The sequence below is a fragment of the Chelonoidis abingdonii genome, chromosome 1 (assembly GCF_003597395.2).
Source record: "Chelonoidis abingdonii isolate Lonesome George chromosome 1, CheloAbing_2.0, whole genome shotgun sequence".
Taxonomy (NCBI): domain Eukaryota; kingdom Metazoa; phylum Chordata; order Testudines; family Testudinidae; genus Chelonoidis; species Chelonoidis abingdonii.
Window position 1 is genome coordinate 359454251 of NC_133769.1, and position 13592 is coordinate 359467842.

The window sequence follows — 13592 nt, forward strand, 5'->3', positions numbered from 1 at the left end:
GGGAAGAGGTGGGAGGCCTCCGTCACATGAGTGATCTAAAGCTCTGATAGAGAAAGGGCTGCAGAATAAATTGTAGGGAACATTCCCCTGCCAGTACAGAGTTGGACTAGGTGATCTAACAAGGTCCTTTCCATGATCTCTGACTTCTGTGATTCTGACACCAAGCCTCATGCATCTGGGATAAATTGAGGGTCAAAAATATACAGTGTATGCTGTCTGTCGTTGCGTAAACAAGGCTTTAACCCCCTGGCCTTTCTCTCTGTTTCCAGTGGGAATGTGTGTTCTTCCCATTTCTCGTTGGAGCATTCTGCCTCTCTTTGGTCTTTCTGTACATGTGGGGGGAAGCAAAGAATGACTACAATAACTTCGACTGGTAAGTGCCACAGTCTCCCTCCTCTCCAACCCATTTGAAATTAGGCTTGTCAATAGCCAGTTGTCTGCCTGGAGATGAAGGAAGGGTAATGAGATCAGGCAGCATGTTCTAATATACTGAGCACGGGACGAAGCGTCAGGAAAGCCAGAGTTCTTCTCTCAGCTCTGACAACACCCAGCTGTGCGAAGCTGGGTACATTGCGTTGGGCATGGTCCTGTGAGAAGCCCCCATTGCCTGTAAGGGGAACTGAGAATACTCAGCTTCTGACAAGATTCAGGGTGGTAGCTGTGTTAGTCTGTATCAGCAAAAACAACGAGGAGCTGCCACAAGGACTCCTCATCCTTATCTCACAGGAGATGCTCAGCATATTAGATCTTTAACCAATTTGTGTGGCGCCTTTCCTAATTGTAAACTGGGGCTAATTCTTGCTTACCCTGGTCAGGCTGTGAGGATTAGTTAGTTAATCCACCAAGGGCACTTGAGGGATGTAAAGGACTGAGTTTTATTCTGGGGGTATCATGAGGGTGCTGCTTGTTTACAAACTAATGACTGTCTCCTGGGCTGAATAAGCTCAGAAGCAGAACAGTGAGGTTTTTACAGAAAATACAGTCCTAGGCCAAAGGCTCGGGTGTTTATTGCCACGGGGTATTGTTATCCCTGAGTTATAACTGGAACTATCTTCAAGTTGTTGTTAGATGGAAATGCTTATTTAAATATCAAGGCCAACATTTTCATACCCAGATACCTAAAGTCAGGCTCTTCAATCCATCTAAATTTAAGAGGCTTGATTTTCACCGGAGCAGAGCTGAGATGCTTTGGGTGGCTCGAGGTATAAATATGTATTTAGGAGCCTGACTTTAGGCCCCCACGGGTGAAAATTTTGGCCCTAAACTATCTGTGAAATGAACGACAATACCTACAAAAGTCAAAATGGGCTGTCAGCAAACAAAGAAAACACTTCGGTCTGTCTTCCCTTCCTATGCCCATCCATTATCTCTCCTCTCCTCTTCACCTCCCCACTTTCCTCCCTCCCGCCACCTTCCCTTTCTCCTCACAGCTCAGTAAGGGTCTTGCCCCCTGAGTATCTATTATACCTTTTACTTACATGGCTTCAAAACTGAATGGGGTGGGAAGGACTGGCATTCCCCCAGAGTAGATTATCATTATTTGTATTACAGTAGCACCTAGAACCCATAACCCAGGTCGAGCCCCCATTGTGTTTGGTGCTGTACACATGCATTGTGAGAGACAATCCCTGGCCCAAAGAGTTCACAATCTAAATAAACAAGACAGACAAAGGATGGAAGAAAGGGAGGATTGCGATTCCTATTTTGAAGATGGGTGAACTAAGGCAAAGTGACTTGCCCAAGGTCACATGGAAAGTGTGTGGGAAAGCCTGGAACTGAATCTAGATCTGAGACTCAGTCTAGTGCCTTAACCACAAGAGCATCCTTCCTTTCCAACATAAAGATGTTTGTAATTCAAACATAACAATTGTTCTGGGGACATGTGCCCTGCCTGTCTCTAGGGAAAGGCACCGTGGGAAGAGGGATGGGAAGATTAAATAAAATGAACAAAAACACTGTTTGTTTTTTTCCCTGCTCCTTCTCTTGGATTTTTTCTGCTTCATCTAAAAAGGTCAAGCTGAGAAGGCAACTTTGTGTTTGTCAAACAGCTTAAATTTTGAATACACCAGAGCAGAAGGATTATCAGAGCCAATCGGAGTTGAGCGATTTGCCTGTTCACAGCAGGGATATTGAGAAAGAATCAGCTGATGACTATGCAAATCCTTGCATTCTGAAATATGCATGAAGTGATCATGCAAATTAGACACCTAGAACCAATCAGAGTTCAGTGAACTCCAAGACTGGGGGAAAAACTGTAACATTGTTATTTATTTGGGTCAGTAACTGTGCAGCACCGCCTCCTAATCTTAATCTGGGCATTTGCAGCATATTTGGCTCAACATTTTGGTCTCTGGGTACTTTATGAGTTCTGAAAGTAAATAAAAAACCCCTGTGCCTTTCTCCACTCAGCCTCAAATTGGTGCATTTTTGGTTGTTTAAGGGAGTGGGAATGGAGTGGTTCATTGTGGAAAGGCACCACCTAGCCGAGCCAGAAGTGCCATGTTTATGGACCAGCTGCAAAGAAAGCTGAATTCTGATATTGTGTTATTGAGCCTTGTCTTAAAAAGTTAGTGCTAGAAACCAAGACTTCATAGAAAGGTAAAAAGGAGGAATTCCAAGTGACACATAAGACCAGCAGTTTGCAAGGGATTGGCTAGTTAAGTAACGCCAAGATGAAGAGGGGTGCGGATGTGGCAGAGAAACAAGATATTATTCCAAAGGATGTCATTAAGTTCCAATATTGTGCAGCCTGTCAGGATTAGAAACACTTTGTTGGATCAATCCAATACTCTCAGGACTAGCAAGCGTATCTGAGCGATGCTCTTGGACCAGTGCTCAGAAATACATTTTATCCCTACCTTGCCATTTGTGTTATGATCACTCCAGTTTTATGAAGGTGGATTCCATTATATGAACATGTTTCTGCCTAGTAGGAAATGCATAGCTGTATTCCTTCAGGAGGGGAGAATGGGGGGATGGAAGGCAATTTGTTACTTACATTTATTTAAATGGAACTCTTAATAATTGCAGACAGTTTACAAGATTTTATTGCATTTTAGGTACAACTATGGAAACATAGGCCACTGGTTCCTCTGGTCTGTTCTTCTTCTGATTCTAGCTGCAGTCTTGTTTACCTACATCACACTGTTACTGGTAAGTAACATTATCTTAAAACAGTGCTGTTGCCTGACAGTAGGGTGACCGGATGTCCCGATTTTATAGGGACAGTCCCGATATTTGGGGCTTTTTCTTATATAGGTTCCTATTACCGCCCCCCATCCTGATTTTTCACACTTGCTATCTGGGCGCCCTACCTAACAGCTAGTTATAGACCAAGCAAGTGGTGTTTGCATCCTACTTTTATTCTCGGCTAAAGTTTGGGTTTGACAGCACAAAAGTATTAAAAACTGAGTCAAGCATCACAGAAAGAGTCACTTTTCTTCTTCTAACCCTGCACAAGGGCATTCGTTAGAATGCAGAAAGCATTATTATCCCTAAAACTGTTTTGCTTCTCTCACTCTTTTACTGTGGACCTTCTAATTAGAAACATCCCCTGCCCCTCCCCTGCCTGGTTTCCTGCTACAGATTTAAACAAAATGGGTGCACACCCTCACAAACAGCCCTCCTGAAAATTCTGCCCACAACTGCGAAAACCACATGGGATCTTACCATTTAAAAATCTCATGAGACCTAACTGATCTCCTGAGATTTTTGTCCCACAGTACATGGACATATTGTAAGAGGCACTGATCTTGCCTGATTTCCACTGTTCATAGTGGTGGAACTGTTACAAGAATAGATGTGGTTGTCCTGAAATTTCTACCATCTTCTCTCCCTGCCCCCTCGCTCCCACAAAACAAAGCAAAAACTTTAACAGCAAAACGGATTCAGAAAATGACCCCCTTCTGGATCTAGAACCAAAACCCAAGAAACTGGTTCAGTCTCAGATATTTGACTCTGAATTCCCCTTCCCCCCAAACACACTTTGAAATTCTAGAGGGCTGGATCAGATCTGAGCTTACATCTTGGTCTCATCTATGCCACTAATGATCTACATTATTCTTATCTCTTCATTTCCTTGTGCTGGTCCTCATCTATTTGTTGCATTCACCTGTTATCCCTCTCCTCCCATACAGAGATTGTTAGCGTTCAGGGCTATGTCTTCACTACCCGCCGTATTGGTGGGTAGCAATTGATTGCTTGGGGATCGATATATCACATCGCATCTAGACATGATATATCGATCCCCGAATGCCCTTATATCAATTCCGGAACTCCACCAACCCGAACGGAGTTGCGGAATCGACAGGGGGAGCCGTGGACATCGATCCCGTGCTGTGAGGACGGTGAGTAATTCGATCTTAGATACTTCGACTTCAGCTATGTTATTCACGTAGCTGAAGTTGCGTATCTAAGATCAATTTTCCCCCGTAGTGTAGACCAGCCCCAGGACAGGGAGCAGACTTTGTTCTGTGTTTATACAGAGCCTAGCACAATGAAGTCCTGATTCACGACTGGGCTCTGGGCACTACTATAGTACAAATAAATTATTACATTTTATTCTAACATTTTAAGTAAAAAAAGGCAGCCACTAGGGGCTCTACTTGCCTGTGGCCTTTAGGTGCTATCACAACATAAATGGAAAATGGTAACCACTCTCCTGCTTAGCAATGGTGCAAATATAAATACTTCATGAAGGTGATTTTGGTGCTGGTGACAGGTAACACATTAACGAATGGAGATATCCTATCTCCTAGAACTGGAAGGGACCCTGAAAGGTCATCAAGTCCAGCCCCCTGCGTTCATTAGCAGGACCAAGTACTGATTTTGCCTTAGATCCCTAAGTGCCCCCTCAAGGATTGAGCTCATAATCCTAGGTTTAGCAGGCTATTGCTCAAACCACTGAGCTATCCCTCCCACCCTAGAGCCTAAGGTCTGCTGCCTACAGAACAGATCCATCACAGGCATTGGTGGGTGAGAGCTTCACCCCCCCACAACATCCCACCACACGAGAGGAGAGATGGCCTGCTGGCTAAGGTACTAGCCTGGGGTTTAGAAAATCCAGGTTCAATTCCCTGCTTTGCTGCAGACTTCCTGTGCAACCTTGGTCACATCACTTAGTCTTTCTGTGTCTCAGTTCCCCACTTTAAAATGGGGATAATAGCACTGCCTTACCACATAGGGGATAAATACATCAAAGACTGTGGTGATGGGAGCTACAGGGGTCTCTTCAGTTAGCTAGGTGCCAGTTTGTCTGGGACTGCATTGCTTTACAGAAGCCGTAGCAAAGCTGAAGTGTTTCTAATGGCACTTGCCCTACTTGCTGCAGAACTGTGTCTAATTTGGTGATATTGCTCCATGCATCTATGTGGAGGAGTGGTGGGTGCCAGAAGGCAATAAGCCCCAAAGTAAACAAGATTAGGATAAGAAGGAAATGAGAACATAGAATGTAATCAAGGCAAAAAATCCATACCCATGCTGCTTCAAAATATAATGCAGCTGAACCACTGCAGGGCATAGGTCACTGATTGTGTTCATTGACTGACAAGCATCTCTGAGTGTGTGACAGCTCTGTAAGGTGAGACATGAATTCCCAAGTTTTGGGAATAGATTGACTTGCAGTATCAAAGCCTTAGGTCTGGCTACACAGTATGACTATGTTGGTTAGATGGGTAATTTTCTAGATCAATGAAGAGTGAGATCTAATAGATTTCATAGCTGGGAAGGCCAGAAGGGACCATAATGATCATCTATTTTGACCACCTGCATAACACTGGTTATAGAATTTCATGGGGAGAGGGATAGCTCAGTGGTTTGAGCATTGGCCAGCTAAATCCAAGGTTGTGACTTCAATCCTCGAGGTGGCAATCTGGGGATTGGTCCTGCTTTGAGAAGGGGGTTGGACTAGATGACCTTCTGAGGTCCCTTCTGAACCTGGTATTCTATGATTCCTGTGTCTAGCCCAGCCGCTGGTGGTTGAACTATAGAATATCCTTAGGAAAGGTATCCAGCCATGGCATAAAGACTCCAAGGGATGGAGGATTTACCATTTCACTTGGCAATCTTTTTCAATGGTTAATTGCCCCAATTGATGGTAGGAGGGGAAAAGTGTCTTATTTTGACTTTGAACTATGCTGACTTGAACTTCCATGGTCTCTGTCATGGAAAAAGCTGTGAGATTTCTGAGGGAAGGATTTTTGGCCAAGGTTCCAAGTAAAGCCACAAAGTTGCCTATTTGGTCCCAAGCATGTGATGCGCATGATTCCAGTAGGGAAACAGATCAGCAAAGTTTCTGCCTTGATGTTCTACCTTGATGGCTTGTCCCATCCAAGAACTGATCACACTGAAGCTCTTGTTTGAGTGAAACAATTCTGTAGTGACTGGTAGCCAGCTCTAGTTGCACTGGTTGTTTGGAAGTGTTTTGTCATCTCCCTTAATGACTAATCTCTACCACAGCACCCTGGCCTTCTCCTAACTTATTCTGAATCACTGCAGCAAACTTTCTTCTTTCCACTAGCCCCCTCTAGCTGAGCAAAGCATCACACAACAAAGCACTTACTGTCTTTGCAAAGATTCTCTCCATCTGTCCACTTCAGTGTAATTTTTCCAGATATCCAGCATCAATTAATTTAACTGCCATCCACTTCCCAGAACAATTTTCTCCTCCGCCTTGCCCCGCCCTGAAAGTTGGATGGAGATGGTCTAATTGCAGTATAATTCCAGACTTGGGTAGAAGAAAAAAGGTCTTAGTGGTGCTAAAGGGAGCAGCTTATATTTTCCTATATCCAGTACAAACCTGATCAACCAAAGGGTTTTGGAAATGTAACCACATGCTAACACAGTGTGGCTATTTTTCCTCCTCTGGTGGCACCATCACATGGAGACATTTATGGTTCTTCTGCTGCATCTAAAATGGTGGACTGAGTTCAAGCAGTGCTCAGGTTTATGGATCTTCTATGTTATTGAGACAATGGGAATCTCCAGAAGCTTGTGGGTTTGGATGAGTGGGTATGCAGAGGACAGTGAACATTTGCTACCAGGGAGCATGACCGACTTTTGGTTAATAGGGAGCTATGGTCAGACAGATTAGGGCTAATTAGGGTCATATTGAACCGTGTACATTCCAACTCCAGACTGACATAATGGGAAGAAAATACTGTTATAAGACTATGATCGGGAGACAGTGAGCTGGTGTTGCAATAGGAGACAGCATGTAAGCTTCTGTTGCTTCTCCGCTGACTGAAATAGACAATCAGACATCAGAGGAGCAGCAACCATTTACATCAGAGCTGAATTTGGCTCAGTGCTTTCTAATCTACCCTGATTTACATCTCAAATAATCCCAAAAAGCTACTGGGGTATAAATCCGATCAAAGTTTAGTTTAAAGGCTGAAACTGGCCTTGATTAGAGAGATTGGGACTGGTCCTTCCTGTGCATCTTCATCTACTGCAATGAGGTTGCACATAAATCAGGATTAGGAATATGCCGTGTGGGTTGGTAAGAGGTCCTGTGAATGGCTGGTCTGAAGATGGGGTGGTTATCATGGTATAAGGTGTGATGTTTTGCTTGTACTTATCGTTCCTGGTACTGAACACTCCACTTCTGTTACAGGGTGCTTTTATTCATTATAATGTATAATTTATTCTATTAACATAGCACTGTAGATATACCCGGTACCATAGAAATATACCTGCTGGTATATTGATAGCAGAAGACCTGACGCAGCCCCAAAGACTTCGCAGTCGCACCACACAGATATATGTGCAATACATGAAACACACAAGCTCCAGCCAGTGTGGACATTAGAGAGCACCCAATGGGTGGATTTGGGGGAGCAATTTGATGGAGGAGGGGGATGAGACTTCACAGATGACACATTCTGCCACACAGAATGGGCGAAGGAAATGCACGCTAACTACGTCAGAGCACTGGAAACTCAATAGTTTAGGGTTAAGGTTAGGGATATGCCTGATCACTTCAGCCCTTTGGTTCATCGCTCACCTGCCTCTCCCAGTGAACATAGTTCATTCATAGTCCAACTGTAAAATAGGAAGAGTTTCTTCCTGTCTCCCAAAGGAGATCAGCTTAGGCCCTGAAGCATGAATTCTGATGTATCTTTATCTTTACATGTATGACTACAGATATTAGTGATAAAAATATGCTTGCATATGATGGCGTTCCTAAGCTGTCATGGGATAAGAGGGAAGGTCCTCTCATGGTTTGGTAACTGCTTAAAAGATAGGAAACAAAGGGTAGGAATAAATGGACAGTTTTCAGAATGGAGAGAGGTATTTAATCGTGGTGTCCCCCCAGGGGTCACCACTGGGACCAGTCCTATTCAACATATTTATAAGACTGCTCTCCATTCATAAGACTGAGACTTTTCAGCTTGGAAAGGAGATGACTGTGGGGGGGATATGATAGAGGTCTGTAAAATCATGACTGATGTGGAGAAAGTGAATAAGGAAGTGTTATTTACTCCTTCTCATAACACAAGAACTAGGGGTCACCAAATGAAATGAATAGGAAGCAGGGTTTTAAACAAACAAAAGGAAGCATTTTTTTCACACAACGCACAGTCAATCTATGGAACTCCAAGCCAGAGGATGCTGTGAAGGCCAAGGCTATAACAGAGTTCAAAAAAGAATTAGATAAATTCATGGAGGATAGGTCCATCAATGGCTATTAGCCAGGATGGGCAGGGATGGTGTCCTTAGTCTCTGTTTTCCAGAAGCTGAGAATGGGTGACAGGGGATGGATCACCTGATGATTACCTGTTCTATTCATTTCCTCTGGGGCACCTGGCATTGGCCACTGTCGGAAGACAGGATACTGGGCTAGATGGACCTTTGGTCTGACCCAGTATGGCCATTCTTATGGTGTACTTGTACTCCTTCTTGGGGGTGGTATGTGAAGAAATTACATCACAGGGAGGCAGGTCAATGGATATTTGAATCTACTTAAGGACTATGAATGTCTGGGTATATTTCAGGCAATGCCCACATATTTGTAGCCCTGCTTAGAGGACACTAGAGCCTTGTTTTTAGAATGACTCATCTACCCTGGGCTGGATGAAATTACTTTGCAGTAATTTGATTCCCTGTGAACTACAGTAACAGTCTTTACGGATTGAGTGCACAGTTTGATTCAAAGAGGCTCCCATTTCAACGAGCGCTTGAGACTCTGATGTGTATTTACTATATTCTCTTGCTCCTCTTTCTGATTGCACGTGCATTTAAAATCCCTCCTTTGGCTAAATAGCATTGATTTCCAAGCAGCTTCATCCTGGAAACACTGAGGGTGGGATTCACAAGAGTATTTAGGCACCTACGTCCCACTGAAATTCCACCCTGGGAATGTTTTTCATTGGATCCCAAGTGACCTGCACTATCTTCTGATAGTAGGTGTGGGGCAGCCCCCACGTGGTCCTGACATAAAAGCTGTGCATCCAGCTAGCACAGAATTCCTGTTGGCCTAGGGCCTGGATAGGACAGCTTATGGATGTATTATGCACATTCCCTCACAAAGTCTGGTTCAGGGGGAAGTGCACAGGGATAAAAGGGGGTGTCTTTAAGCAGCTTGAGACTGCCATAACTTAAGACTGCCCCCCATTCACCCTAAATTATTCCTAGGGGGGTGAAAGGTGGCATAAAAGCATCCTGGTTTCCTCGCCTGCTGGGCTGTGAGTTCTGTGCTCCACCACTTAAAAGACCTGCATAGAATCTTTCACGTTTGGGATCTATCCTATAATAAAGGGAAAATATTGCGCTGGCATTATGGGCCACAGTCAAATGTTTTTAACTGGTTTTAGACTAGCCAATACGGATGTTTCACATCAGAACATATTCTTTCCTTGGGTTTCTATCATGCTGCTAGAGGTGCCTGCTTTCTGATAAGATGTTACTCATTTGTGTGGCAGAATGTTGCTCCCCGTTTTTGACCCAAGTGGTAAACCACTATTTGTGGCCTTGGGGTTTGTTTCCACTAGGAGGAAAAATAGATGTTAGGTATTTCTTTGATGTAATCCTGTGTTGTTACAAAGAATGTACACAAAGTCCTCTTTCCCTGAACGCAGTAATTCTCAACAGGAGACTGTTCTTTGCTCACAATTTCAAGCCCCTTTCCAGCCTTCACTCTGCCCAAAAGCTCTGAGCTTTTTCCCACAAAAGTGCCTTTGGTTGTGTCTGTTGCTTCCTTGCAATCTTCTATGTGTGCTGCTATGGTGTTCCTGCTTTTCCCTCTCTCTCTCTCTCTCTCTTTCTCTCTCACACACACACACACATACACAGGGCCATCCTTAGGATTTATGGGGCCCTAAGCAGTATTATTAAACTGGTGCCCCTATGCCGGATGGCAGCCCAAGCTCACAGCCTGGTGGGGGAGGGGGAGGAGGGACGAGACAGCAAAGGATAATGAGATGCCCGGCCTGCCTCATGGTGGTGGAGAGTCACAGTTCCCCGCAGAGACTCCCATACCCTCTCCCTCATGCAGAATGGACATGAAGAAAGTACCTAATTAAAAGCACTAAAATTTGGGAATAAAAAATGTCAGTCACAGGTTTTTTGATATGCCCTGAAGTTTGTCAGAGATTTATTTGCAAAAACTTCGTAGTAAGGGTGAGTCAGCTGTCCTGCTGAATACAACATTACATATAATGGAATACATGATGCAGCTCTTCTCTGTTTTACATTTTCTTAATCAGTATTTCTAAGCTGAATTTATATTTTAAATGTACTCAAACCTTAAGCCAGCATTCCAGATTACTACATATTTAACTCACTGAAACAAAGACATTATTTTAAATTAATCAGAGAGGTTTAGTGTGTTCATAACAATGTTCATTGCTTTTAGAAAAAGGGAACAGTAATTTACATTGTGTGATCTCTATAACAAGAGACATGGTTATGAAATTTCACCAACTTTAAAAAAATATGTTTCCAAAGATTTTAGGTATAACAAGGATTTTGTGTCTTACTAAGGTACTGATTTTGCTGGAGGGTTCTTTTAAAACTAGTTCATCGGATAGTCAGAAGTAAAGAAAGGGAAACTCTTTGTCCAGCTATCTGGAAGGGAAGGACTGTTGTCCCTTTAAGGGCTCTCTTCAGTGGGGAGTGGGGGGAGAGGTGGTGAAGGGATGGACAGAAAGGACAGGAAGACTTGGAAGCACTTTTTTTTTAACTATAGTAATTAAAATGTGTATTTTAGATAAGGGAGGTCTTTTGAAGGATTTATTTAAAAAACTGTATGTCTGAAGATCCACGCATTTAAGGCTAAAGATGATTGTGCATCTAAAACTCTATGCAAGCATTTTTTAGAAATGTGATTTTATAATCTTCACCAGCTCACTAATGAAATATTTTTAAAGCAAATTTTAAACTAAGGTCCTGTAGACTGACATGTTCTGTGTAAATATTACATTAATGCACAACTGTTTTTGTCAGTAAAGTCAGAAATTGACAGTATAAAAATTTATTTGGGCATAAGCTTTCGTGGACATCTGATGAAATGGGTTCTAGCTCACAAAAGCTTATGCCCAAATAATTTGTTAGTCTCTGAGGTGCCACAAGGACTTTTCCTCGTTTTTGCTGATACAGACTAACAGGACTACCATTCTGAAACCTGTCAGTATATATCTTGGGGTTGGCAAATGCCTTTTAAATGGCTTTATTACCCCTTGAATGTCTTTTTAACAGTTTCAATGTTGTGCTAATAGGTCTGGCAGGCTGGAGGTTTTTTCACTTTTAACTACCAGATTTCCTCCAAAGGTAGACTCACCAGGCTAGAGCAGCCATCTGTGGGAGCCTGCAGGAAGGGTCAGAACAGGGATAGGAAAACAAGAGAGTGGACCCAGTGGTGCCCCAAATTTTCAGGTGCCCTACGCAGCTGCCTATTTTGCTTATGCCTAAGGATGGCCCTGCACATACACACACACATACAGCTCAGATTCCTGACCAGCCAGCCCGTGTTTTGGGTGGTAGCTCCTATTCTTTCAGCTCTCTATTGCATAAAGGAACGTAATTGCTTTTTACCTTTACCCTGCATGAAGGGCAGCTGTTGTCATGCTCACCAGTTTCAAACAGGTTTCACCCAATCCCATCACAATAACGTATTGTTTAAATTTCTTCCCACTGGAAACTGATTGTATCCAGTCAAATCTACTGCATGGATAACGTGCCTCTAACCACCTTGGGGTTAAGCAATAGGACATAGGACCTCTAAATTCGGTAGAAGGGGAAAGAATAGTTCCATTCCTGTTAGCCTTAATTCTTAATACTGTTGGTATAGCACATAGATGGTTCCTCCTTGTGCAATATCAGATTTGGGAATTTTCATTCAAAGTGACTTTTCTATGCAATATAATTCTCCATCTGCCTTTGCAGATCTGTGATCCTGAGGACTGAAGTAACTGGGCAGTGTTTAACCATGTTAAAATGTGATGGTTTTCCATTTGATTTCCCAGGTTCTAGCAGTGTGTTTGCTATCAGAAAGTCAGCAGTTGTATCTGCACTGGAGTCACAAGGTGGGATATTTGAGTCATTCCAGCAACTTTGTATCCACACTTTACAACAATTAAGGTTAATGATAGGATAGTTCCCTACCCAAAGACCAAAACACATTTTCAGTCTAACATGACTATTCTCTTCAAGGTTAAGGAATTTAAACAACAAAAACAAAAGGAAAGGCTTCAGGAGAGAGCACAATGTATACATCTCCCTTGTAACTGGCTGCAGTGACTCTGTAAACAAAATGGCTGACATCTCTACAGACAGAAAGTGAGAATTAGTGCTCTTACATCCAACTGATTTAGGAGTACATGTGGTGGGGAGCAGCATGAGGAAGTATGTAATGCTACTGATCATTTTTGTATCTGCTGCTGCGTAGACAGAGAATGTAATTCTCCAAATCAGCCAATCCAACCCTAAAAATTCACTGGTAAAATCACCCAAAGACAGAAAAAAATCAGGATGGATTAGAGATGATATTAGCAATCCCTCATAATTTGAGTTTATGACATTGTGATGCCTTGAGTCAGCTAATAGCAGGCATGTCTATACTGGAATGTAAGACCAGAGTTAGTAGAACTGGGGTTAGCTGACCCTGGGTTTGTTAACCTAGGGCTTGAGAATCTACACTTATTTGTAACTCCAGGTAAGGAATTGTTGAACCCTGGGTTCCAGCCTGGGGTTCCAGCATGTACACATTATGCAGGCCCAAGTCCAATCACCCATATCCCAGACTTCCTAGTGCCATCCCCAAATGTGGCTTTCTTTATAGTACAGCATGGGAAAACTTGACTATCCACCAAACTTGACTGTCTGGAGAACAAAGAAAGTTGCCCCATGGGATTATGGGATACTTTTGGCAAATTCCCAGAGCAAACTCCCAGTGGGGCTGCGTCTAGGCTGCAAAGCAATAGGGCTTGAACCCTGGCTACCAGTTTGAGTCAGGCTTGGACCCTCCACCCCTGTGGAGTCCTGGGACCTTGGGTCCAAACTCTGGGTTACTGTGATTGGTGTGTATACAGAAAGGGGGTTAGACTTGAGCTTGAGTCCGAAGCCTGCATTTACATTGCAGCACTGACATACCTTAG

The 13592-nt window shown here is 43.2% G+C and overlaps 1 protein-coding gene across 3 annotated transcripts in view; it reads left to right on the forward strand.

The window, feature by feature from the left end:
• GDPD4 (glycerophosphodiester phosphodiesterase domain containing 4) overlaps positions 1-13592 on the forward strand; it is an 80889-nt gene that overhangs the window by 41054 nt on the left and 26243 nt on the right. For all 3 annotated transcript variants that reach the window (XM_032771528.1, XM_032771527.2, XM_032771531.2), the window contains 3 exons: positions 270-373; positions 3060-3153; positions 12462-12521. In XM_032771528.1, the coding sequence (XP_032627419.1) occupies positions 270-373; positions 3060-3153; positions 12462-12521 (258 nt within the window). The remainder of the gene's footprint in view (positions 1-269; positions 374-3059; positions 3154-12461; positions 12522-13592) is intronic.